Source organism: Aythya marila (assembly GCF_965140915.1).
Source record: "Aythya marila genome assembly, chromosome: W".
In the NCBI taxonomy this organism is placed as follows: domain Eukaryota; kingdom Metazoa; phylum Chordata; class Aves; order Anseriformes; family Anatidae; genus Aythya; species Aythya marila.
The window spans coordinates 3019545-3044685 of NC_139081.1; the positions used below are offsets into that span (position 1 = coordinate 3019545).

Below are 25141 nucleotides of genomic sequence, written 5' to 3' on the forward strand. Positions count from 1 at the left end.
TTTCTTCTAATGATAGTGGGCTCTGAGCCAGAGCAACCCTTCTGCTCTTCGGGAGACTGTGGTGGAGGTGCCACAAGTTACCTGGGAAGATATTGGTGGTCTAGAAGATGTAAAGAGAGAACTCCAGGAGCTTGTACAGGTAAGCATTTCCAGCTGATTTTTTGCCTAGTCAGCTTAAGTAATAATTATGGTGGTAAAATCCAGAACCTCTTCATATTCCTGTTTGGACTGTGAACAGGATAAATGCAGTTTTTATGATAACTGTTTGTAATGGACTGAAAATACCATGGTGTTCCATCTTAGTGAACTTAGGGAGAGGAAGGTGCTAGGAAGCAGCATCAGACTTTCCTTAGTTGAGTGAGTGTATGATGATATCTTTCATGTGTCTTGTGCTTAATGCAGAAATGCAGTAGTTCTGCCTCTCATAAGTGGAAGTCAGCAAAGCAATGGGACCAATGCTGAGAATTCTGTTACATGGTGGCTTTATCTGCCAGAAGGTGAACAAAGATTCTCATGCAGTGAGCTTCCAAAGGGCTTTTTATTGATGTTACCATCAGGACAGGTGAAAAAAGATTGAGAAGCATTCTGTGAAGGGAGACAAAAAGTCATGAATGTCTGGAAACTTCTGGTGTCTGCATCAAGATGGTTTCTTTCTGATACATCCCTGCTCTCAGTTGTCACTATAGAGGCAATGTGTCTGTGAGTTAATAATAAATAAATAGAAGTCTAATTTTCTGGTGTTAAACCATCACCTAGCTCTGACCTTGCTGCTGAGGATAAATGCTCACATCAGACACCTTGTGTGTCTCTGGAGGGCAGAGCTGACTAGGTTGGATAATGAGCTGTTCCCTTTTGCTTCTGCAGGGCAGAACGAAGCTGGGGTTAAGTGTGCTGGAAAACTACCCAAACTGGTGCTTAGTTCTTAGGGATAAATAGGCTTTTTAGGGCAGCTTTGCAATTGAGCTGTGGTGATTTTCAAACCAGTCCCCAGCTAAAAACTCTAGTGGCCTTGAGCAGGCAGAAACTTGCGTTTAACTCACTAGAAATCTAAGATGCTGTTTGTGGTGGGGCAAGGCACAGGCCTGCTCATCACAAGAATTTTTTGTTGTTCTCCTGTAGTATCCTGTGGAGCACCCGGACAAGTTCCTCAAATTTGGCATGACTCCATCAAAGGGGGTTCTGTTCTATGGGCCACCTGGTTGTGGTAAGACACTTCTGGCCAAAGCCATTGCCAATGAATGCCAGGCAAACTTCATTTCCATCAAGGGCCCAGAATTGCTCACCATGTGGTTTGGAGAGTCTGAAGCCAACGTGCGTGAGATCTTTGACAAGGTAAGTGTTTCTTCTGCTCCCTGTGCTACGTTTGTGCTGAGATGCTCCCAGAACATCGTCTCCACTGTGTCTGTCTTACTGGCCCAGTTCTTATTTGTGTATTTTTTTTTTGTGTTTTCTTCACTTGCACTGTGAGCAGGGGCTGCTTTCTTGATGTTAGGGAATTAATCCTGTTTGGGAACATAGCTATTTACATGTTCTTTCTCCCATTACAGTTTGCATCTTTTGTTACAGAATGATACATGTGCTAATGCCTTAGCCATGAGGCTGACATTAGAGTGACATAAATACCCTCAATATACCTTGAAAACTTACTTTGATGCCTCATTAGCTATTACCTTCTATAGATTTTCAAAACATCCTACAGGGTCTTGTCCTGCAATATGCATGGCACAGAAAGGAGTTCCCCTCCTGCTGCCCAGTTCCCTGTAGATAGTGTCACCTCCTGTCCCACGTAGGGATTGCCATGGGAATCCTCACTGTTGTAGTCAGGGAAGCTGCTGAAAGAGCAAAGCAGGAAGGAGAATGAGAGAGGAAAATGTAGGTCGGGAAGGAAGGAACCTCAGAGGCCATATGCTCCAACTGTTTGTCCAGAGCAGGAAGATAACTTGGAAGTCTGGTTTGTGTATGTCTCGTGTGTATTAGTTGATTTGTACATTAGCAACCAAGGATGGAGAATCACAGACCTCTGTGGGCCTGCGTGCTAATGTTTGAATTCTCTGATTGTAAAGAATTTTTTCCTTATTTCTAACTGGAATTTTCTTTGCAGCAGTTTGCAACCATTTTCACTGCGCACCTCAAAGAAGGATCTGACTCCTTTTGCCTGTAATTACCCATTAGGTAGCTGAAGACAGGGACTGGATTTGCCCCTTCTATGTGATACATTGTGACTATGGATGCCCCAGTGCCTAAATAACCAACTGACATCTCCAGATCTTGCTGGGAGAGTTTGGTCCTGGCAGACTGGTTGTAGCTTTTCCTCTTTGCATTAGAATTACCATACTTCTGCTTGGTCTATGATGCTCTCAGCTTTAGGGAAATTCACCTTGTTACTCAGAATTTAATTGAGGGTTTCTAGAGCAGCTACTCCAAGCTCTCAAGGCAGTAGTACTGCCTGGTACTCCTCTGGTACTCCTCTGAGCTGCTATAATTTTAGGGTATGCTTAGGGTGAAATCAGTGTGCTCCTCTCCTGGTGTTATTTAACAGGGACTAATTGTTTCTCTTTGCCTTTTGAAGGCCCGCCAAGCAGCCCCTTGTGTGCTCTTCTTTGATGAGCTGGACTCCATTGCAAAGGCTCGAGGTGGCAATATCGGAGATGGCGGCGGTGCTGCAGACCGCGTCATCAACCAGATCCTGACAGAGATGGACGGCATGTCCACCAAGAAGAATGTCTTCATCATCGGTGCCACCAACAGGCCGGATATCATTGACCCAGCCATCTTGCGCCCTGGCCGCCTGGATCAACTCATCTACATCCCCCTGCCTGACGAAAAGTCCCGGGTTGCTATTCTTAAGGCCAACCTGAGGAAATCACCAGTTGCTAAGGTAGGATCCGTGCCATGACTGCACCTGAGTTGGCTTTGCAGTGCGCTGCACATGCTCCTCACGAGCTGGGGACAGAGAGGAGGGCTGGGGACTGCTCCATGCACTGCAGAACTGTGAAACCTTCCATCCCTGAAGAGTGGAAATAGATGGAAGAGAGATAGGGGGAGGCTCGAGTTCTAAAACAAGGTACCAACGCAACTAGATATCAGTGTGTCAGCGCAGCAGGTCTTTGTCATATAGTAGAGTTCTGCCTACAGTACAGGAACGCCTGTTATGGAATGATGGAGGAGATTCTTGTACTCTGAAAGAAAAATAAATGCAGAAAATGGGGGTGGGAAATGGAAATCGAAGAGGAACCATTGCAGTTAATTGTTGCTGGCTCTTTCGTAGGCAAGAGTTCTATGCCTTGCCTGGGAAGTAGGCAATAATGAAACTCATAGGGTTAATCAGAGAAAAGCAGATGTCAAGTGAGTGTGCAAACTTTTTTAGGCCATTTTTACTTTTTAAAGTACTACTGTGAAGGAAAGCTTTAAAGAAGCTTATAGTACTACTCTGTCAGTTGACAGGAAGGAGGAGAGGAGGTTGTTTGTCCTCCCCATCTCCATTTCCAGTCATTTCATTTGACTCCTAATGCTGAGACCTGAGGAAATCACATCTGAAAGTCAGCCTGTTTCTTCTTGAAGGTGAACAGTGCAGAGGCATTTGTAGTTGTGTAGCAAGTTCTTGCTGTGAGTGGGGGGAGTGTGGCCTGCCTTTGTGTGTGGTTAACTTTTACCAGAAACAAGAGCCTTAACAGCCTGCCATTCTAAAATTGGCCAAAATTAAGACAGCACCTTGGTACCGTGGGATCTAAAGGCACTTCTTTGTCACCTGAGAATGCAAGGTGTAAAGGACAGGCCTCTTGTTTTTCCCTAGGATGTTGACCTGGATTTCCTAGCTAAGATGACCAATGGCTTTTCGGGGGCTGACCTGACAGAAATTTGCCAGCGTGCCTGCAAACTGGCCATCCGCGAGTCCATCGAGAGTGAGATCAGGCGAGAGCGTGAGCGACAGACCAACCCTTCTGCCATGGTGAGTGGGGCACTCAGCTTTCACTGCTCATGAGAGAGGCAGCCCACCTCTGCCCGTGGGTGAGGGATGATGTGTTCCTCTCTGTAATCCTCAGATGAGAACGAGTAGGCTCGGCACAGAGCGCTGAGCTGGAGCACTTTATTTTCTTCTTGTGGGAGGGTGAGGGCCTCCTGTTGTGCCTCATCACTGGCATTGCTCAGAGGGCCCCTGCTGCAGCTGTGACTCAGTCTGCTGCAGAATCCCTCTCTAGCCCCTGCCTTGGTGGGTATTGTTGTATCCTGACCCAGAGGGGGGCTGTGGGCAGGTGTCGGGCTGCCCACAGCTCACCTGGGCCCTCTGTCCCACTGCAGGAGGTGGAGGAGGATGACCCGGTTCCTGAGATACGCAGGGATCACTTTGAGGAGGCCATGCGCTTTGCCCGCCGCTCTGTCAGTGACAATGACATCAGGAAATACGAGATGTTTGCACAGACTCTACAGCAGAGCCGTGGCTTTGGCAGTTTCAGGTAACCATGAGGGAGGTAGGGAAGGCAGCGTGGCTCAGCTAGCCCTGGAGCAGAGCACTGAGGGCAGCTTTGCTGTTCTCTGGGTAACAATTCCCTCTTCCACCACGTTTTCTGGTTCCCCCCAGTGTGTACGGCAGCCAGCTGAGCACATGGTGGTACAGGCTGTGCTGCAGGTCATTTGCAGCTGCTGTGTTAGTGCTCCTGAAGCCCATCAGCCCTTTTTCCTTTAATGCAAGCAACATCTGGCAGCAGTGTAAGCCTTTGCATCACCTGCCTTAAGGCTTCAGCACATTTCTCCCCTCTTTCCTACTTGGCACCCGGGAGTTGATGTGGAGGGGAGGGGATTGTGCTGAGCTGTGAGGAAGCTTCTGAAGAGCATCTCTTCTCTCCCCTTCTGCACTGCTGCCTGCAGGTTCCCATCAGGAAACCAGGGAGGCGCTGGTCCAAGCCAAGGCACAGGAGGTGGCAGCGGGGGCAATGTGTACAGTGAAGACAATGATGATGATCTCTACGGTTAACTTGCTGTCCTCATTGGACCAAACTCCAAATCAGGCTATGTTGTACAGGGAAAATCCAATGTTCAGTGGACTCTCAGCTTCTTCATTCCTCAGTCAGAACAGTGTAGCTGCACGTCAGACTTTGTACAGGGAATGTTTTCTGCAAACACAAATACAGACCGATGTTCAGTTGGGAGGCAGACAGTGAATTATTAACAAGGAGGGGAACTGACTTAATTTCTGAGAAATTTCTGTTCTAGTTTATATGGCAGAATCAGCAGCTTTAGCAAAGGGTACAACGCTGGCCTGTATTAAAAAATAATAATAATAATAAAAAAAATCCCACAAAACTCTAGCCAGGCCCCTGGCAATTCCTTTTTGTGGTACTGCCACAGCATCAGCAGCGCTGCATCTGCCGTGTCTCGCTTGCTATGTGAGCACTCCTCAGCTGCCTCTCTTGTCTGTTTTGTACATTTCACTGGCGTGTGTGAGGTTACTCTTTGTCCGTATGTCTCTTAGCTCATGTTAACAGAAGAAACTGGTCGGGCAATCTCTCTCCTGTGTCATAACTTGGCAGTAAGCACCAAGAGAGCCCTGCTGCCAGCAGCAGGCATCTGGCGTTGCTTCTCTGATGCTGGCCATGAGCCATTGGGTCTCCTGCTGCTTTGACTTCTGTGCAGCAAAGGACTCCTCCAGAAATCCCCCTTTCATCTGCTGTGCCTGAAGGCAGGCATGAGAGGGTTCCTGAGCTATCTCTGGAGCCTGGTGCAGTGTGACCTGAGTGTGGTTTGGGAACAGGAGCTTCCTCTGATGCTGTAGCAACTGTGTTCATCAGGTTTTGCAGAAAGATTCCCCTTTCTGCAGAAACAATTTGTGTGTCCCTGTGGGCTTCTGATGAAAGGTTTGGTTGTTTGCTGTCAGCTTGGCCTTTATTGTGCCTTGTACTCGGTAGTCAGGTTTTGATCATACTCTTGTGCTTTTCCTTCAATTTCTTCTATAGCTTCCTGGCCTGCTCCTAGGTTTATTTTCCCTTCTCTGAACTGAAAGATGTGCTACTGCTGTACTTAGTGTTTCATGAGAGAGAAGCCCTGGGTCTGGCAGCTGGCACCTGCCCTATCCTGGCGTGTGTGCTCATTCACCCATAGCTGGAGCCAGGGCTGCACCTGCTGAAGCAGGTAAATGGTCCAGAGAGCAGAAGGTGCGTGGCCAGCTGCAGTGCAGGGCTGCAGCAGGAAGAGCAGCTGTGAGTCTGTATCCATGAGCCTAGACCTGTGCTGCATGGTGTTTGGGCTCACCCCTGAACTCCATGAAAAGACAAAGAGCTTCCTGTTCAGCACGGTTACTTTTCACTTCCACTTTGCTCTGCATGGGGTCTGTCTGGCTTTAAAACAGGGAAAAAGGGAGGCTCTGGGTGCCTGCATGTCTCCAAGCTGCAGGGTAACATGCAAGGACCAGTTTTGAGTGTGGTGAACACAGCTTCAAGCTCAGTGCCTTGGTGCTCACCTTTGACCCCAAAGGCTGGGAGCTGAGTGCTCTTGCCCTGAGCAGTCACAGCAACTGCTGCTGCCACCGGCTGAATTTGATTCTCCTTTTCCTGCCTGATTTGAACATGCAGCTTTGGCCACCAGCAGGTAGGTGGGGCACCCTTCGCCATCTGTCTGGATCATCCAGCTTGGGGCTGGATTTAGTGGTGCTGGGGAAGTACAGCCGGGCAAGGGAAGTGTTTAAACAAAGGAGCAATGCTATTGGCCACATGTGGCACAGCCCCAAACCAGAGGACAACGGGCCTTGGCACAGAGCACAGATGCATGCTGTTGGCTTCTAGAGCATTGCAGGAACTGAGAATTTTTGCAAAGATGCTTAACTGTGGATGAAATGAACAGAAAAGTGCCCCCAGGGCTTTTGGTGTGACCTCTCCCACAGCCAGAGCTGTGTGGGGCCCAAGCAATGGGAGTTTTATCCCTGAAGCCTGTCAGATGTAGAAGTGCTCCGTCAGCTTACCTAGGCTTAAAGGGAGGATAAAAACGGGTGAGGGGAGTCTCGTCATGGCCGAAGGATGGGGCTATCCAGGAGAAAGGGGGTTTGTGGGGAGAAACATACTGAAATTGAGAGTGCTGCTTAAAAATAGCACAACCACCTGCTGGAAGCTGCACTAGGAGGCCATGGGAGTGGAGCCCCTGGGGAGGCTGGGCAACGTCTGCTCAGGTAGTCTGTCCTAGTTCAGAGCCAACCACTGGCTGGCACCATGCCTCTCCTGTTCTCGCACCACCTTGCTTCAGCGTCTTGGGGAAGATGCTGCCAGCTCATGGGGCTGTGCTGCTGCTCTGCAATGCATTTGCTGTCAGCCACCTGGGAAGGGGAAAAGGACTGCTCCGCAGTGGGAGGGGGGACAGCCCCCACGGGAGCTCCAGGAGCATCTGCCTCTGCCCTGGAGCAGCATATGGAGGCTGAGGGTAGCCCCTGAGAGGGAGCTTGCTTGGGTCCCTTCTTTGCTGCCATGAGTGGCAGCTCCTTGTCCTGCCCCTGTGGCCCTACAGCCATGTCTGTGGTGCCTCAGCCCTACAGCTTGGCCCTATGTGGTGGTTTTACTCAGGTGGGCAGCCGAGCTCCACCACAACCGCTCTCTCACTCCCCCTCTCCTCAAAGAGGAAGGGGGAGAAAATACAACACAGAGAACTCGAGGTTTGAGATAAGAAAGGTTTAATTAAAGGGAAAGGGAATGGGAGGAAAAAACAGAGACAAAAGAAGCAATCAGTCCGCGCGGAAGCACAGAGAGAGGAAAAATTATTCTCTACTTCCCATCAGCGAGCGGTGTTCGGCCACGTCCTGGGAAGCAGGGCCCCAAACGCGTAGTGGTTGTTCAGGAGGAACAGCCCCCTCCCCCACGAGAGCCCCCCCTTTTATTGCTGAGTGTGACATCAGGTGTTATGGAATATCCCTTTGGTTGGTTTAGGTCAGCTGCCCCAGCAATGTCCCCTCCCCATCACTTGCCCACCCCCAGCCTGCTGGCTCTTGGGGGCTTGGAAGGAGTCCTGATGCTGTGCCAGCACTATGCAGCAATAGACACAACACTGGAGTGATATCAGTGCTGTTCCAGCTACGAGTGCAGAGTACAGCACTGTGTAGGCTGCTGTAGGGAAAAGGTGACTCCAGCTCAGACAGACCCAACACACCCTACCAGGGTCCATACAACACCCTCAGGGCTGCAGCCCAGACTGGTGTGTGCAGCATGGGGGCCAAGGCACTGGAGCTTAGAGCCTGGGCCCGGCCCCAAAGTAGGACTAGAGGGAATGGCCTCAAGTTGCGCCAGGGGAGGTTTAAGTTGGAAATGAGGAGACATTTCTTCTCAGAAAGAGTGGTCAGGCATTGGGACGAGTCCCCGGGTAGCCCCCACCAAGAAGCCCCCTTCATCACCCCAGTCCTGGCCACAGCACCCCCCTGCCCACAGCCCCTCCTTACCCACTCTGGCCTCCATCCTTTTGGCATCTTGGCTAGACTTGCCCCCCTGCCCATGTCGTTTGTGTTTTTGGAGCCCCAAAGGGATGCAGACCCCATCACAGTGCACACCAAGGAGTTAATATTTTTTAAAATACTTTATTTTTCTCTCAATACTGACATTACCAAAAACAAACAAAAAAAAAAAACACAAACAACACTATAAAACATTCAGATCGCATTGAAACTGGGAAAAATACAGCAGCTTGCATATATGTGCTGACCTGTCTTCTCACTACATCAGTGTCCACCAGGTTTCCATACATCCAACGCCACAGGAAACAGTGGAGGGAAAAGGTGTTGTGCCCTAACCTGAATTCAAACTGGTCACAAAATTAAGTAGTGCTTTAATTTAATTTAAGAGGTCTCCTCTCCCTGTGCCCTGGCCGTGGCACAGGCCATCCTCCTGCCGCGTATGATGCACTGTACAGCTATACAGCCCCTGCCAGCTCGGCAGGCTACTTGCCATAAGCTGACACACACACACTCTGGACCCCTATTTCAAGTCAGTGATTTCTCTTTATAAAAAGGATGCCCGGGGGGGGGGGGGGGGGGTTGGTTTTGGCTATCTCGGTGCCAGTTGGGCTGGAGATGCGGAGCTGAGGTGGTGGAGGAGCCATACAGAGCTAGGTCAACTGTGCTGTGTGCTCTGCAGGACCCCTCCTGGGAAAAACTGGCAAGAGGCAGAGTTGACCAAGAAAGGTAAGAAATATAAAAATTCTCCTGATGGAAATCCAATTTTTTAAAAATACAGCATTTAAAAAGAAAATCACCAAGCAGATTGCCTCATGCTCCTTCCAGTTCCACCATAACACCTAGAAATACCTCCTGAATTAAATGTCCCTGTAGAAAAATATATACATATGAATTTCTCTTCCTAATAAAATCCCTAAGGTTGAACTCAAACACTTGTCAAAAACTACAGTTCTGCTGACACTTGGCTCTGCTTTTGCACCCAGACTTGTGCTACACACACACTATGTTCTCACAGGCATGATGTTGGTATGGCTGAGCTTTTCCCCAAAAGTCGGGGTGAACCACTCCAGGAAACCCAAAGTGAGCAGAGCAAACCCTTACAGAGTTTACCTAGCAAGCTAAATATATGTATTTTAAAAAAAAGCAACAATGCAAACTCAACACATCTGAACAAGAAAGCTCCCGCCCTGAGCTCCCCCATCCCTCCAGCTGGCAGCAGGCATAGGGGTCAGTGGGGGCAGGAGGCTGGAAGGGACAGTCCCCAAGTGCTTTGATCTCCATTGATTGGCACAGGTGATGCTCAGTGGTGGTCTTGGCACACGAGTGGACTGAAGTAGGACTAGGTACTGTGGTCCCTGGTTAGAAACAGTCCAGCTACAGTGGCCACCACACACAGGAGTAGTCCTTTTAGCCGTATGCGCTCAGGAGTTTCCTTGGCACCTTGGTATGGACAGGACCCCTAACAGCAGCAAGTATCAAAGAGGGAAGGAGAAAACTAACACAGGGAATGTGAGATCCTGTGAAGTCCTATTTACACTGCGCTTAACCCCTACGAGCCCATCCTCTAGTCAGAAAGTTGGCTTAAAAAGCAGGTGACACAAAAACTACACAGTGATGCACCTCTCCGGCCAAACAGCTGCTCGCTTGTGCAAAGCTGGACCTCTAAAAAAACAAAACCAAAAAAAAAAAAAAAAAGAAGCTGGCAGTGAGGAGAGCTGCGAGGGCAGGAGTCTGTGCTCACCATTCCCCTGCCACTGGAGTAGAAAATAGGCTGAGAGGGGAAGGGGTGGGAAGGAAGGAGGGGACTTTTGGGGAAGGAAAGTGGTTTTTTTTGGCATTTGAAAGTGCTCTGGCACCTCTGCTCCATGTGGGCCAGATGCTGTGGCATGTGTGTTTGGAGTATTGCTGTTTGGAGAAGAGTCTCCGAGGCTCTAGGAGCACGGGAGGTGCTGCTTGAGGATCTGTCTCGTCTGGGGAGCTATTCTGTCTGGGAAGCGGATTTTGAACTCCACAATTAAGTCTCCTCGCTGGTTGGGGGCCTTGGGGAAGGGCAGCCCTTCCCCACGCAGTCTCTTCACTGTGCCCGGCTTGATGATGTCATTGCAGGGCAGTGGGATCACCCTCCCGTCGATGGTGGGAATGTTCACGGTGCAGCCGCACAGGGCCTGTGGGGTGAAGGAGTGAGACACTGTCAGCTGGGCTGCCAGCCCCATAGCACCCAGGGGTGCACCTAGTGAGACCTCCACCCCCGCTCCCAGTCCCCAGCGCTGTGGGACAGAAGCCCCACAGGAGGCAGGATCCCCACTCCCCATCCCCTGCTCCTCCCAGTGGATACCAGATGCCTCCAGCTAGCACCCTGCAGCTCGCAGCAACAGGGCAGCCCAAATTTAGCCCTTTGCTACCCAATCTGAGAGCCTGGCGGGGGGGGGGGGGGGTGTGTGCAGCCAAAAACCCATCTGAGCTCATGGGATGCCTCTGCGGTTCAACTGTCACCCTTCAGAGTCCGGGGGTTATCTATAGCACAGCCTGTGCCCCCCACCCCAGCCAAAGCCTCCTGAAGGTTATGCTGGCACAGGACACAACGCTGTGCTTTCCTGGAGGCTGGGGCCCCACGGGGCAGCTCCCCCCTGCCAGTCCCTCGTCAGGCAAAGGGTTGGGTTACTGCACTGCGCTGCTATCCCTGGCTATTTTTATACCTTGGTGTCCTAAGAAGGAAGCAAGAATGCAATGGTTCCCCAAAACTGCAGGCTTGGGGAGAATGGCCCAGGCATGCCCTGCATCCTTGCTGCAGGGACCTCCACATAGCCACATCCCCCCACTGCAAAGCCAGGAGATGATTTTCCAGGCTGCCATCCCCATCCCAGGGCCAGGCACTGCCTCCTGCAGAAGCTGGCTGCAGCTGCAAGCCAGCCTGAATTAGTGAGCCACGTGATGCGGGAATGCAGCAAGAAAAGCCTCGTGTCCTTAAATAACTCAGTTCTGCTGTACATGTGGGCAGCAGCGTCTCCAGGCTTTCAGCAAGGAGAGAGGCTGCTGCTGACGGAGGACTGCAGAGCAATACTTCTGGAAGGGGAGGATTTGCTGCGGATGGTGCAGGCTGGTCCTGTCCTGCACACAAAGCACCTGTCCCCTTGGCCTGGGGCATGGGGGTCCCAGCCCTCCTGTCCCCAAAAGATACCCTGCAAGGGAAGTGGGGGAGGATGTTCTGCAGCCTCCTCCCCAGGAAAAGCCTCCAGTGCCAGAGCAACAGGAGACAGCAGCAGTAGCAACCCTTCTTCCCTGCTGACCCCTGGCTTGAGGCTGATGGCTGCTGCTTCTGCTGCAGTGCCAGGGCTTTGCACCAAAGCGAACACAGAGCCACCCATGCTGGGCTTGGCTCTAGGGCTCAGGTGAGCTGAGAAGAGGAAAGCTGGAGCCTGCTGTCTCCTTGCACATCTCATCTGTGCTGGGTCTCTTCCCAGACAAGCTTTTTCTGGCAGCAGGAGGAGGTTCATCGCTGGCTCCGTGTGAGCAGGGGGTACATGGTTGCGGCTCTGGCAGGTTGGAGGGAAGGGAAGGTTGGAAGGAAGGGATTATCCCAGGGATGCTGGAGCCCTTCTGCTGGCTGGTACCCACCAGCATGCGACATGGTGGGCTGCACAGGTACACATGCCAGGAAAACATCTCTGGCCATAAAATAAGAAGCAGAAAGGGAACAGGTACAGCGGCTAGACCTCAGGTTTCCAGCCAACAGGACCATCCAACTGTCTTTTTGCCTGTAGCAGAAAAAAAAAAAAAAAAAAAAAAAAAAAAGAGAAAACTGATGTGCTACCTTTGCTCTGGAGGAGGTTTTGCTGCAACCCCATGGACTTGCAGAGTACAGAGGGTGACCACTCCCACATTGTCCCCTGCTCCATCCTCACCATAATGTGGCCAGAGGGAAGCCAGGCAACTATTTCAGATTCCAGAATGAGCTTTTAAGACCAAAGTAGGCCAGCAGAAGCGTGGCTGGGACACTTGCACCCAGCCCAAGGGACAGGACTGGGAACACCAAGCAGAGAGCCCCTGCCAGGCTCGTAGCATGGGCACTGCTCCTCAGTGCCATGCTTGCCCTGCAAAAGCAGAGGGACACAAGCAGAGGCAGGCAGTAAGAGCGCACACAGGATCTCAGTGTTTCCTTCTTAGAGCCAAGACGCAAGAATTAGAGGCGATTGCTCCTTCGTCGTATGTTCCTGTTTTTAATCCTTCTCGCCCAACTTTGAGAAACTGGTTGTTGAAGCAACACCGGTGCCTGCGAGCGAGAGCCTGTAGCAGGGCGATGCACAGTGAGCACAGCTGCAGGAGCTGCCCTGCATCCTAGAAAAAGGCTCGGTTTATCCCTGGGTATGAAATGAGCGTGGGTTTGATGGCTGAGCCATGAGTGCCGCGCTTTATCTGGGTCAGTGGCGGGTCCCACTCTGCTGACAGTAATGGGGGGGCCAGCAGATGCTGCCACCTGGATGCTTCGAGGAAGGTGACACAAGGTAAAGAATGCCATGAGGTGCCTCTTCCATCTCCGTGAAACCCTTCAGCACTGTCTGAAGATCTGCCTTTCAGGAGCACAGCTGCTGTAGCAGCATCACTGCTCCCTCCCTTGGCCTCCCACTGTGGTGCGCACCTGTAATTTTAGGAATGGCCACATCCCTGCAGCCCACAAGTCTCTTGGGGAAGCCTTCTCACACCTCCTGCATCAGCAGCAGCCCTCCCTGACAAGGGACATGGAGCCCGGTGGGACAAGGACGCGAGTGCCCTAAGTACTAGCACGTGGGGATGGGAAGATTGGCAGCCTGGCCACCAAGGTGGCATCACCCAGCACTGCTGGAGACAATATGGGTTAGAGGTTTGTGGATGCTGGGTGCTACAGGTTCCTATGGAAGAGTAGTCTGGAGAGCAGGCTCAGGTTTGAGAAGGGGCCATAAGGAAGCGAATGCTGCATTTCCAAGCCCTCCTGCCACCCCGTCCTGCTCTGGTGCCTCAAATGCTCCCTGCAGGGCTGTGGCCAGGAGCCTTGCTCCCCTTAGCTGCAGGACACTGGCCAGGGGTCTCCAGCATGACCACGAGTGGGATCACAGCTCCAAACGCCTGCTGGCACCTGGCTGTGCAGCTAAGGAGACCAAAGCTCAGGCTAAAAAAGGCAGACTCGCAAGGATGAACAGTGCAAGGAAAGCATTCAAAGCTACGGCTGTAGGCTTCGGTGATGAAGAGGCTGTACTGTGATTCACTCCGCCACATACCGAGATGGTGGCATATGGTATCGGGGAGCTCCTGGCATCTGCTCCTGCTTCAGAGCACTTAAGCTATTTCTTCTCATGGAAGATAAAAGCAGCAAAGCACTGCTTGCCCTGCCCTGGCAAGCGGAAGGCTGGGGCTGGCAGCCAGGCCAGCAGCTCTCCGAGCATCCCCAGCATGTTCAGTTTGCAGTGAGGGAGCGCAGATAACAGGAAGCCCAGCTCAAAGAGCAGAGGAATTTGCCTGCACCAGCAATTTCTACTGGTCTCTCTTTGTGACTGCCATGATGTGAAGCAAATGCCCTGTTTACAGGCAGCTGGACAGAGATCACAGGTGTCCTGCAGGCAGGAAGCAGCTGGGTATGGCTCAGCACAGCGCAGCCAGTGCTTCCCCTGGCCTGGCACCAGTGCATGGGGCCAGGCAAGCTGCTTAGCTTGCTGCTCATGGGGCAGCTCCACATGTGGCGCACATCAACCTGGACCAGCATGGGCCAGACATCCTGGGGGTAATTTTAACAGATATGGGAATGCACAGAAGGAAACATCTGAGATATGGCATGCAGGACTTCATAAATAATGCAGCCTCCCAAGTATTCTCCCAAGTATTTCTGGAGAGGCCAGCAGAGCTGGCCCCTGCAGGAATAAACCTCTTTACTCGAATCCCCTTTGCAACACAAAGGAAATTCAACTCTCAAGACTACAGGTTAACTTGAGATGAGTTTGTTTCAGGAGCACCCAGCTCTGCCTGCCCCATGGGGTTGCCCTTGCCCCTACCGTAGATGGTCACAGCCCTGGCGGGGATGTGGAGCCCTTGCAAAGCTCTTCTGACTTGCTGGCACACTCAGGAGCTCACATTTCCCTACCTCAGGTCTGGCCCATTGAGCTTATTTCTATTAAATGTATTTGAGAACATAAATCTGTCTTCAAAAAAAAAAAAAAATCAGCTCATTAATAAGATAGACAGTGTCTACAGTCTGAAAGGAACAGCAAATGGCAGCTGCCAAAAACATCAATGTTAAATGCAGCTGCCAGCTGAGATTTATTAAAAGGTAGTTAGACAGCAGCAGCAGCAAACAGCACATCTTGTTCTTGGGTAAGCTCCCCTTCCTCTCCCACCTTCACACGGTTTGCTGCTCTGGTGCAGCGAGTGTCACCATGACCTCCAGGACTGACAGCCTGGATGTGCTGGGTTTTGTTCACAGCCTGAAGATTTTGCCCTTTGTTCAGGGAAGCCAGAACCAAAGAAAGCAGCCATTCGGGGCTAAAGCAGTGCTCAGCAAGGTCAAGGTATCACCTTTCTCTGTGTGACCCTGCTCTCATGTGGGGTGGTGCCTGGCATCATCCAGGACAGAAACATGAACAAGCAGGGACCAGACTTGTGTCAGCAAACTTGGGGTTTCCCTTGCTCCTACAGTGCATCTGAGCTCTCCTCCACACGTGAATACCCTATGCTACAATAGAAGGGCAAGACATATGGGGAAGGGAGAAAATGGGTAAATACCACCTGTATTTGCTCAGGCAGCCCGGTGTGTTCAGTCAGGACTGTAGTACCCGTGTCCTACCTGCAGCATAGAGGCTGAGTGACTCTCCAAAACTGAGCACGAGCTGCTCTCTGTGGCTCCTCTCTGCAGAGGACTTTGCTCATGTCTCTCACACCCTACCTGGTCCTTCCTTTTCGGCACAGGACAAGGACTGAGTCCTGTCCTGGCCACAACCCAGCGCCACTTCTCACCCAGGGCATTTCCACTGACACCCACCTCTTTAAGACTGATGTTTGCAGTGTAGACCATGTTCGTCCCATCTCTCTTGAAGTGCGAGTGAGGTTTGTCCTTGAGGATGAAGACGATGTCAGCAGGGATGTTGTCCGGCGTGGCATCCCCTTCTTTGGGGAATGTGATTTTGGTTCCCTCCTTCCAACCCCGTTTGATGACAACGTTTAGGATCTTATCCTCAGTCCGCATGGTCCGGCCATCAGCGTTGAGCCTTCTGCGGGTGATCTTCATTCTCTTGGTGGAGCCATGGTAGATCTCTTCCAGGGACACCTTCAGCTCGTGGATGATGGGCGGGTCTTGGACCTTCCTCCGCGTGTGCAGGGACTCCTGGTGCCGCCGGTGAACCCCATTAATGCCATTGAAGCCAAACCGGCCGAAGGCACTGAAAGGATCATCATCATCATCGATATCCATGTCTTCTTGGTCAAAGCCATTGAACACCCGGGAGCGGCTGCTAGCAAAGAAGATATCAAAAGGGTTGGAGCCTCCAAAGAAAGATGCGAAGGTGGCATGGGGGTCTCCGTGGAAGGTGTAGTGGAAAGCGTTCCCTGAGCCACCTGAAGAGCCACCTCCAGTCTTGAGACCTAGAAGAGAAGGGGGAAGATGAAACATTAACACTCCTTACCAGAAGAAAGCTGCTGGCTCTGCACAGTGGTACTGTGCTGGGACCCACAGCACCCTTGCTTTCCATGCAGCAGCACGGGCTCTACTGGCTCCAGGCAGCCCTTTCAGCAGCAACCAGAGGTTCTGGTCACCCACCTGTGGGCCAAGAAGGCACCACCTCAACTCACAGCACACAGCCCTGCCTGTATGCCCAGCAAGCTCCAGCTCAAAAGCTGTTCAGGTTTTGTTTGGTTACCTCCTCTCAAGCCATGGCCTTTTCATCTAACTCATTTCCTAATGCATCCCTGCGATGGGATGGTGCGTGGCAGAGAAAGCCACCAGTAGCTGGGGCTGGAAGGCGAGTGCATGAACTGGAGCAGGTCCTTCTGCAGGCCTTTGCTGCTGCAGATGCCTGCTGATGAGGACTCACACCTGTTCAGAGAAGCCCTGTGCGTTACAGGAGAGCAAGCATCCCGCCAGACTTTTATCGGCCACTCCAAGCTGCATGTGCTGATCTGCCACGGTCAATGCACTGGGTCTGTGGTATCCAGTTGTGCTGCACAAAACCCACTTTGGGTGAGTTATCTGTTCTAGCAGCCAGGGTTCTAGCAGCCCAATTCACAAACCAACAGAAGAGTTTGAGGCTTGCACCTTCCAACAGCCACTTCCAGGCAGAACTGCCCTGCCAGGTGCTGGGCAAAGCCTCACACCACTGTGAGCCCTGCAAAATCCCAAGCAGCCAAGGCATGCCCCAGGTAGCCCCCCAGAAGAGGTCACACCTGCAGAACACCCTCAGTGACCTAAAAGGGGGAGTGAGAGAGCGGTTGTGGGGTCTAGCTGCCCAGCACGGTAAAACCACCACAGTCCTTATGGGCTGTCACTTGTGCCACCATCCTCCCTGCTGGCAGCAGGGAGATACAAGGGGGACAAACAGAGTGGACAAATGTGGGGGTCTGTTCTGATGTTCTCAGCCTCCTCATGTGGTCCATGGCTCTCATCCTTTGGCCCCTGCCCTGCTGTACAAACGTCTGTACCCTTGCAGAGTCTGTGCTGCATGTGGGGACTGGGCTGTAGGGCAGGAGGAACAAATCCCATGAGCCCACCCCAGTGCATGGGACCCCAAAGACCCTCAAAACACTGACCCCTCCACCCCCAGGCCACGTATTCCAGAAAACCAAGCATTTGCTGGAAAATGAAAGGTTTCCCATTGCAGGAATGCTGGACTGGTGTGGAAGTCACTGCTCGAGATAGGACATGTGGCAGTCCCTGTCCTGCCATGTGTCCGGACACCTCATCAGCACGTCCAGCACCCTCTCTCCGCTATGAAACTTTTCCACATCTTTCACATTTCTCAGCACCCTGACTTTCTGCACAAGCTCTCTGGACACCACTGGCTCTGCCACCGTGTCTGGCTGCTCACGCAGCTGGAATTATGGAGAAACCTGGGCAGGGGAAGGTGGCCTCCCCTGGCCTGAGGGATGGGGCACGCTCTGCACAAGAGGATGGATCACAAAAGGAAGAGGCCAGGTGCATGATTATGGGCCAGCAGGGAAAGAGCTATTTACTGGGGAGCTCCAGGATAACTCAAGAGTGGCTACAAGTCACAAGGAAATCCAGGCCCTGCTCTTGCTTGGGGGGCAAAAGCCCAGAGACTCCCAAAAGCATGGAGTGGAAGGGGAGAGGACCGAGGCTAAGACAACCAGCACTGCTTGCCAAAAACATCGAAGGGGTTTGGTGTTGCTGGTGCATGAGCCCCATGGGGCAAGTGCTGCAATTTCTCCAGACAACCCCATGCCCCTTAAGAAGGGCCAAACTTGATGTTTTTCCTGTTTTGGGTAATTCAACCCAAACTCTGGTCCTGTCTGTGGCCCCGGAACCAGGGATGGAGAGGCAAGGCCTGTTTCAAGCCCAGCCTCCCCATCCCGCTGCAACGAGGGGGCTGCTCCTCTGCATTTATTTTTTCCTTACTACTTAACTCACTCTTATTTTAGCCGCCGTCATCCCTGGAGAGCCCCCATCCCCAACAGGCTGCAGCCAGGAGGTTTCACCTTTACACAGTTGCCTTAATCCCATTATGCCAGTTAGAGGCCAATGCAAAGGCAGGGTCCAATTTCGGCAATGCCTCCAAGGAAATGCTAGTTTCTCACTTGAGATAGCCGCTTCTAATTTTAAACAGCACCAAATCACTGTGACTCGGTGCGTCCCTTGTGGCGGTGACATAAATAATGGGTTAAGGAACTCATATAGGCAGAGCATGCGCTGCCAGGCAGAGATTTTCCAAAGCTTCGCCCAGCTCTGTAGTTTTGCTCAGATAAACCGGGAGGGGTCTGTCAGCTTCTGGGTGTGAAAGCACCCAGCTTGCTGGGCACACAGGAGGGGCTGCATCTTCCACCGAGCAGCCTGTCCATAGCTGACCTGCTGCTCTTTCAAGCACCCAAGTACCTGGCTGATTAATGCAGATGCTATTCAGTGCTCTCCTCACCTTAAGCAAATAGGGTTGCAGTCTTCCATATTCAAATAATAAGGCTGTGTGTGGTGGAGCTGCTCTCCTCCTCCATGCCAACCAGGAGACAACAGCAGCCACTTAGTTTCAAAACAAAAACCTATTACTTAAATTGGGAAAAGCTTTGATTCATGTAGGTCAGCCTGTACCGGGGAGAAAAGTGGAACTAGCACTCTAACCAGCACACTACCGGGGATCCTGCGGGGGGACATCCAGGAAAAAGGGACGTTACTGGGCTGGGAAATTTAGGCCAAGTAAAGGGTTGCTAAAGCATTATCGCAGTGTGCAGGCACAACCCAGGAGGGGAGCTTCTTTTTACTTCCATCACCTCAGTGCTCGCCCTTTGGAGGCAGCACTGTGGAGCTCTCAAGTGCCATCTCCCCAGCTGGGAAGAGAAGCAAAAGTGGCTCCACTGTGGCACAGCTGGCGGAGAAATGGGTTGGGACATTATTTCTGGCAGCGAGGCGAAGTGGGGTCAGTGGAGTGTTTGCTCTCCCCACTTTTGCTCCTAGTAACCTTGATTCGGAGGCAGGCATGAGCCCTGGGGGTGCAAAAACACCCCCTCACCCCATATGAACCTCCTTGGACCCACACAGACAGCCACCAGGATGCCTCTGTGCCCTGGCCAGCCCTGCCTCGGAGCAGGAGCACAGGTCCCCTTACCTTCCTCCCCGTACTGGTCATACACGGCTCGCTTCTTGGGGTCACTCAGGACATCATAAGCCTCTGCGATCTCCTTGAACTTCTCCTCGGCATTGGGGTCTTTATTCTTATCAGGGTGGTACTTCAGGGCCATTTTCCGGTAGGCTTTCTTGATTTCATCCTCATTGGCTCCAGATTGGATGCCCAAAATCTTGTAATAGTCTTTCCCCATGACGGCGACGCTGCCTGGTGCTGAGTACTTATTCCTGAAAGCAGAAAGACAGCTGGCTGCAAGGAGAGCATGGCACTCGGGCAGCCGGAGATCAGAGCAGCACACACTTATCGCAGAGCTGCCTCTCCCTGCATCACACCGGCCAGCAGCAACACAGCCAGCTCAAGTCCATGTTTTCCTCCAAGGGGCCCAAGCCAAGCACGAGGACATGAAGCGGCAGTGGGGGGACACATTAGCGTGGCAGGACCTGCATGTCCCTGGGTTCTGCCTTTGCCTCCCTGAGCTCCAGGGTGTGGAGAGTCATCCTGGACAGGGACCACCGAGGCATTGCGCTGGGTTATTATAGGGGCGAGGCCGACATCAGGTGAGGCCGCTTGGAGGCGTGATGGTCTAAATTCAGCTGTCCCGTCCCCCCCACAACCTCCTACTGGCCGCCTCCTGGGGCTTTGCCAGCCCAGAGCAAGGAGAGGAGAGACTCGAGGGGCTGGGGGAGTGGCAGCGCAGATGAAGAACCAGCAGGGACTGTGCCACTGTGCTCACCTCAAAGGAACTTCAAACATTTTGTTCCTGAAAGCAATTGGCATTCAGCTGGAGATAAGTGCTTCCAGCATGTCAGAGCTGTAATTTGTATTTAGCAGAGAAAGAATGAAGCCATTAGACAGAAACATCTTGTGATGGTGGGAGGTTTTCTTTTTTTTGGGGGGGGGGAGGGGGGAACACTTTCTAGCCTGACTTGCACTCCCTTAGAGTCTTCAACTAAATGTTGCAGTAAGCCAGAAATATTAAGAGGTGGTAAAATGTCATCGCAGCCTGACACAACGCAGTGAGGTCAGCACAGGCAACCAGCTCTGTGCATTCACTTTCCCCATCATGTGGGAGGCTTAGGACAAAGCCATGCCTATACTAAGGCATTGAAAACCCAGTGGCCAAAACCCAAAGGGGAAGGGTGGGTAATTAATTCACTCCATAGGCATGCTGCTGGAGCAGCAAACCCAACAGAGTCATGGAAATTCAGAGAGCAGCTTGAGGAGACATGAGACCAACTGCTCGGGGCAAAAGCTGAGCAAGACTTACACTCCTTAAAGCACACTTCCCACTGCTCCTTACCCTTCAGTTTTCCAACTGTGAGCTCCTGTCCCTGCTGAGCCTAACCTGCTCTGTCCCACCTGGCAGAGCACAGCTCGGTGCTTGCTCCTTGCCATGCTCTTCTCCAGACCTTGCCCCCAGCTGACCCTCTGATCTTCAGTGCTCTCTGCTAAGCCTTTGTGCTCACATCCTACTCCCCTCTCCAGCCCTGTTTTTTTGTTGTGTTTGTTTGTTTGTTTTCCCTGAGCTTGCTCCAAACCCACCCTTGCCCCTTGCTCCAGACAGCCCTGAATTGCCCTGGACAAACCAACCTGGGCAGCTCCAGCCCTTTGAGCCCCTCCAGCAAATGGGTTTCTGCATCAGACCCTTTCCGTCAGTCATACCAGGTGTTCCCCCTGTCCATAACCATTTGCTCCTGGTGGAGGTCTTGGAGGGACCCTTTGCTCCCAACCACCAGCTTTGCCCTTTCTGCCCCAGCCCCATAACAGTCACTTGGAGGTCTGGAGGAGGGGGCCAGGCGCTGCCGGAACCATCCACCCCACAGGCTTTAGGGGCAGAAGCAAGAGGCAGTGCTGCCACACTTGTTAGAAGCACAGGAAGGCCTCTGGGGGCATAAAGAGCATCCTACAGCATCTCCAACTCCCGGCTTCTAAATGCCAGCACATTTCTGTACCAACACAGCCTCCAGCAGGAGCCCTCCAGCTTCTGTGCAAGGAGCAGCCGTCTTTGCCGAACCCACACAGCCATTAAAAGATGCTCTACTCCATGCCCACCACCATCTGCATCTGCTCTGATAACTCCCAGCAGGAGCCCGTGACAGAGGGAAAGGGGAAATGCAGCAGGTCCCCAGCCGGCACGGGAGGTGACCTGAAATGTCTTTTTACATCACTGTAAAAACAAGCCATTTCCACAGCCTCCCACGGGAAGGCAATGTGAGGGAACCAGCTTCGCTTGGAGCAGCACAGCCAAGGTCAGCTGCTCCGTGTGTGCTGACAGGTGGCAACCTGATGGGCACCACAGCACAGACCAGTCCAGGACCTGGCTTCCTCACAGACGACAGCCCCTTTTCTACACAATCCCAGGGGAAAAAAAATAAATAAAAAAAAAAGCCTCCTCCAACAAGGTCAAACAAGACAGCACTAAATTCAACCCCTTTTCACACCCCGATCACACCACAGACCAAAGCACAGAGGTCGCAAACAGATTTCACCCCAAACTGATGCTACCAGAGACCCCCCCCGAAACCCTGAAGCAATTCCTATAAAAGTACCCAAACCGTCACTCTCCCCACCACACCCACCCAAGGTCTCCGGTCTTTACCCTCGAGAGGTCTTTGGGGGAGTGCAGGGGATGCCTGCTGGGGGATGCTCATGCCGTGGCACCGCGGACTGGACCAGCCGTGTCCTGTTCCTGCCCCAAGACCTACATCTCCCAGCCCCATCACCTGGCACTACTGTCCCCATGCCCTGGTGGGTGACCCGTCGGGTTAAGCCACACTCTGGAGGCAACACTCACATGTGCGGTGGTAAAACAACTGTCCCTGCACAGCCTCCCTCCCACCTCCCCGGGATCAGCTGCACCTCACCACAGGCTCCTCTCCCCCCTGCCGCTCAATCATCCTGCTCTGCCTTCCCATTTAACCTGCTTGGGAGCAGGGGAAAGGTGCTGCTGAGCAGGGGGCTTCAAGATGGGTAAGTGGTATCAGCACCTGCATTCGCTTCCCCAAACACCTTAGGAAAAAGGGTCCGTGGTTCAGAAAAACCACAGATGCCCAGCTGCAGAGCAAGGTGCGGGCATCTCCCAGCTGGTGGCTGCAATGCCAATAGCCCAGCCCCCATTCTCCCCATAAAAAATAATAAATAATTAAAAAAAAAAAAAATTCCAGCCCTGCACATGACATCAGACCATGCAACTTCTGGATCGGTGAGTCGGCTGAATAGCAATCACTTGACATAATCCCTCTGCTCTGCAGTCATGTAAGGGAACAAACCCACACGGCCAGCAGCCCCACTAAGATTTTCCACCCTGCACTGTATGGTCGCGGCACAGTGACGAGCCAGGCACCTCAGACCATTAATTATTCCTCGGCCGTGAGAACACAAGCACAAGACATGGGGAGGGACACACTTACTGAAACTTTACAAAGACATTCCGAGTCCAAATGGTCATCTTTAAAGGCTCTACCTTTATTTTAAACATTGTGCCAGCTCCTCAGCCTGGCAGGGACAAAGGCAGCGGCTCTGAAATCAGCCCCAGCTGAGGGGATGTGGGTGCCAGTGAGCTGTCTTTTGGAGGCTTTGGGCTCCCTCCCTGCCAGCACAGGAGCCCATCCATGAAGTTGCTTGACAGGCAGCAACTTTCCTCTAGGTGGTTTCTTGCTGCTTTCCTGAGCTAAGAGGCACGGGGTGGGTGCATGGACCCGTGTGGCATACTCAGATTCCCGGCTTCCAAATTAAAGCATTTATTTCCACAGCTGGCTCAGGCATCCTCCCCACTCCCCAGACTGCTGCTGCAGTGGGGCACCCACCCTCAGTCCCCTATTACCTTAACAGCCCCAACACAGCTGCCTCCCACCCCCCCAGAAGCGGCGAGAACAAGGGACCCAGTGTCCCCGGCAATTAATCGCTCACTCCCGATGTCAGTCACAGTGGGGCCACATAGCACATGAGAGAGGGGGAAAAATAGGACAGCACTGATGCACCATGAGGCAGAAAAAAGTAACAGACTGCTTTGCACCGGCCCTCTGGGGGTCCCCATGCATGTCCCCCCCTTCCCTGGGTGCTGACACTACTCCCTGTGCTGGAGCAGGAGGGGTCTGGCAGCCACGGTCCAGCCATTGCAGCTCCGACCTCCCCTCCCAGTTCTCCCATCGGCACAAAACCTACTTCTGGAGAAGTCACCTTTATGCCAACTGTGCCTCCTTTATGCCTCCTGCTGTGTGGTACCCCAGGATGTGCCAAGGGAATTCAAAGCCACTACATGTCCCCCCGGTCCCCCAGCTCAACCACCAGCCCCAGCACAGAGAAACTTCGGGGCTGAGCATCCTCCGTCTGGACGCACGGCGCAGAGCATCCCACCCGAAAAATGACCCTTGGGGAGAAAACCCCAAGGGATGCAGGGTCTGTAAATGGAGGTGCCAAGGGGGTACCGTGTTGGAGCTGTGCTGGGTGCATACCTCTCCGCGCGGCTCCAGAAGAGCAGGATGGCCGGCATAGCAGTGCCAGGGTGGGCGAACCCCAAGTTTTGCTCAGGCAGCTTGAGGGGAATGCAGCGTGTTGGGGCAGGCAGTGCTACCCGTGCCGGCTGGCAGCCACAGGGAAGCAGCCAGCAATGTCATGAGTACACGCAATGAATCATCCCATCCCTGGGCCCCCACACGCACCGCCCGCATCCCCCTTCTCCACTGCCAGCCCCCCCCCCCCCAAACCCTCCCCACTTGGGTGCCGGCACCTGTGTGGGGACAGGGTTAACCTGTAGCTCTTGGCTGCCCCGCAGAAACTCCACCACCAACCCCACCGCCGGGGGCTGCATGAGGATGGGGTTAGACTTCTGTACCCCCCCAGAGTAGGGTCCCCCACTTTTAGCCCCATTGGAATGCACAAGACTGCATGGGGATGGCGTAAGCCCCCCTCACTGAGCCCCTATTTCCAGCCCCACTGGGGCACCATCACCTACGTGAAAATGGGGTTAACCCCCCTGACTCCCCCCCCACACAGGGTCCCTGATTCCTAGCCCCATAGGGGTGTATGCACTTGTACAGGGACGGGGTTAAGCCCCTTTGCTGGTTCCTTGTGTGGGGTCCCCACCTCCAGCCCCACTCCAACCCACACGGGGACGGGGTCCAGCCCCCTCCCCGCACAGTGACCCGCTTACAGCCCCTGTGGGGAGCTGTCACCTGCAGACCATTCCCCAAACCCCCCATGGGGTGCTGTGACCCGTGTGGGGATCATGTGCCCCCCAAGCCCCCTATGGGATGCTGTCACCTGCATGGGGACCATGTCCCCCAAACTCCCCATGGGGTGCTGTGACCCCTGTGAGGACCTTGTCCCCCAAACCCCCTATGGGGTGCTGTCAACCTCGTGGGACCGGGGGGATTTAACCCCTTCCTGCCCAGCCGGCTGTCACTTCATTGGGGACAATGGTTAACCCTTTCCTTGCCACCCCACTCTGACACCACATGGAGGGAGTTAACCCTTTCCTCACCACCCTGTCCGGCCCCACGGGGGGTGGGGGTCACACGGGGTCGAATTAACCCCTTCCTCGCCGTGCAGGTTAACAGTTCGTATTAACCCTTGCCTCGCTGCCCTCTCCAGCCACCGGGGGGGGGGGTAACCTTTTCCCTCCCGCCCACCTGACTGCGATGCGATGCAAAATGGGGAGGTGGGCTGACCCTTTCCCCCCCTCCAAACGGGGGACATCCCACGACCCCGGGGAATACCCCCCCCCCCCCACGGGGCTGTCACCCCCCCCGCCCCCCCCCCGCGGGGCGTGGGGGCAGAAAGGGGGGGGTGGGGGGGCGGGGTCCCGGCGGTGTGGATACGAGGTCCCAGCCTCGCCATCCCAGGGGTCACCGCCACAGCCCCCACTCCGCACTCACCGCTCCCGCCGGCGCCGCGCACGCACTGCCCCCCCTGC

At 53.2% G+C, this 25141-nt stretch overlaps 2 protein-coding genes across 3 annotated transcripts in view; one reads left to right on the forward strand and one right to left on the reverse strand.

The window, feature by feature from the left end:
* LOC309889412 (transitional endoplasmic reticulum ATPase-like) overlaps positions 1–5300 on the forward strand; it is a 46600-nt gene extending 41300 nt beyond the window's left edge. Inside the window, exons 12-17 of the mRNA XM_082782227.1 lie at positions 17–139; positions 1120–1332; positions 2570–2878; positions 3794–3949; positions 4300–4454; positions 4867–5300. Coding sequence (XP_082638353.1) covers positions 17–139; positions 1120–1332; positions 2570–2878; positions 3794–3949; positions 4300–4454; positions 4867–4972 — 1062 coding nt within the window. The 3' untranslated portion in view covers positions 4973–5300. The remainder of the gene's footprint in view (positions 1–16; positions 140–1119; positions 1333–2569; positions 2879–3793; positions 3950–4299; positions 4455–4866) is intronic.
* A 5053-nt stretch (positions 5301–10353) lies between these two features.
* Positions 10354–23719, reverse strand: LOC309889538 (dnaJ homolog subfamily B member 5-like; the record flags this gene model as incomplete). 2 transcript variants are annotated; one of them, XM_082782388.1, is made up of 4 exons in its annotated part: positions 10354–10587; positions 15426–16024; positions 19210–19454; positions 23682–23719. In XM_082782388.1, the coding sequence occupies 4 exons, from the start codon at positions 23717–23719 to the stop codon at positions 10354–10356; spliced, it is 1116 nt and encodes a 371-aa protein (XP_082638514.1). The 2 variants fall into 2 exon arrangements, with proteins under 2 accessions (XP_082638514.1, XP_082638513.1); XM_082782387.1 differs by lacking the exon at positions 23682–23719 and adding an exon at positions 22638–22705.
* Positions 23720–25141: the final 1422 nt, after the last annotated feature.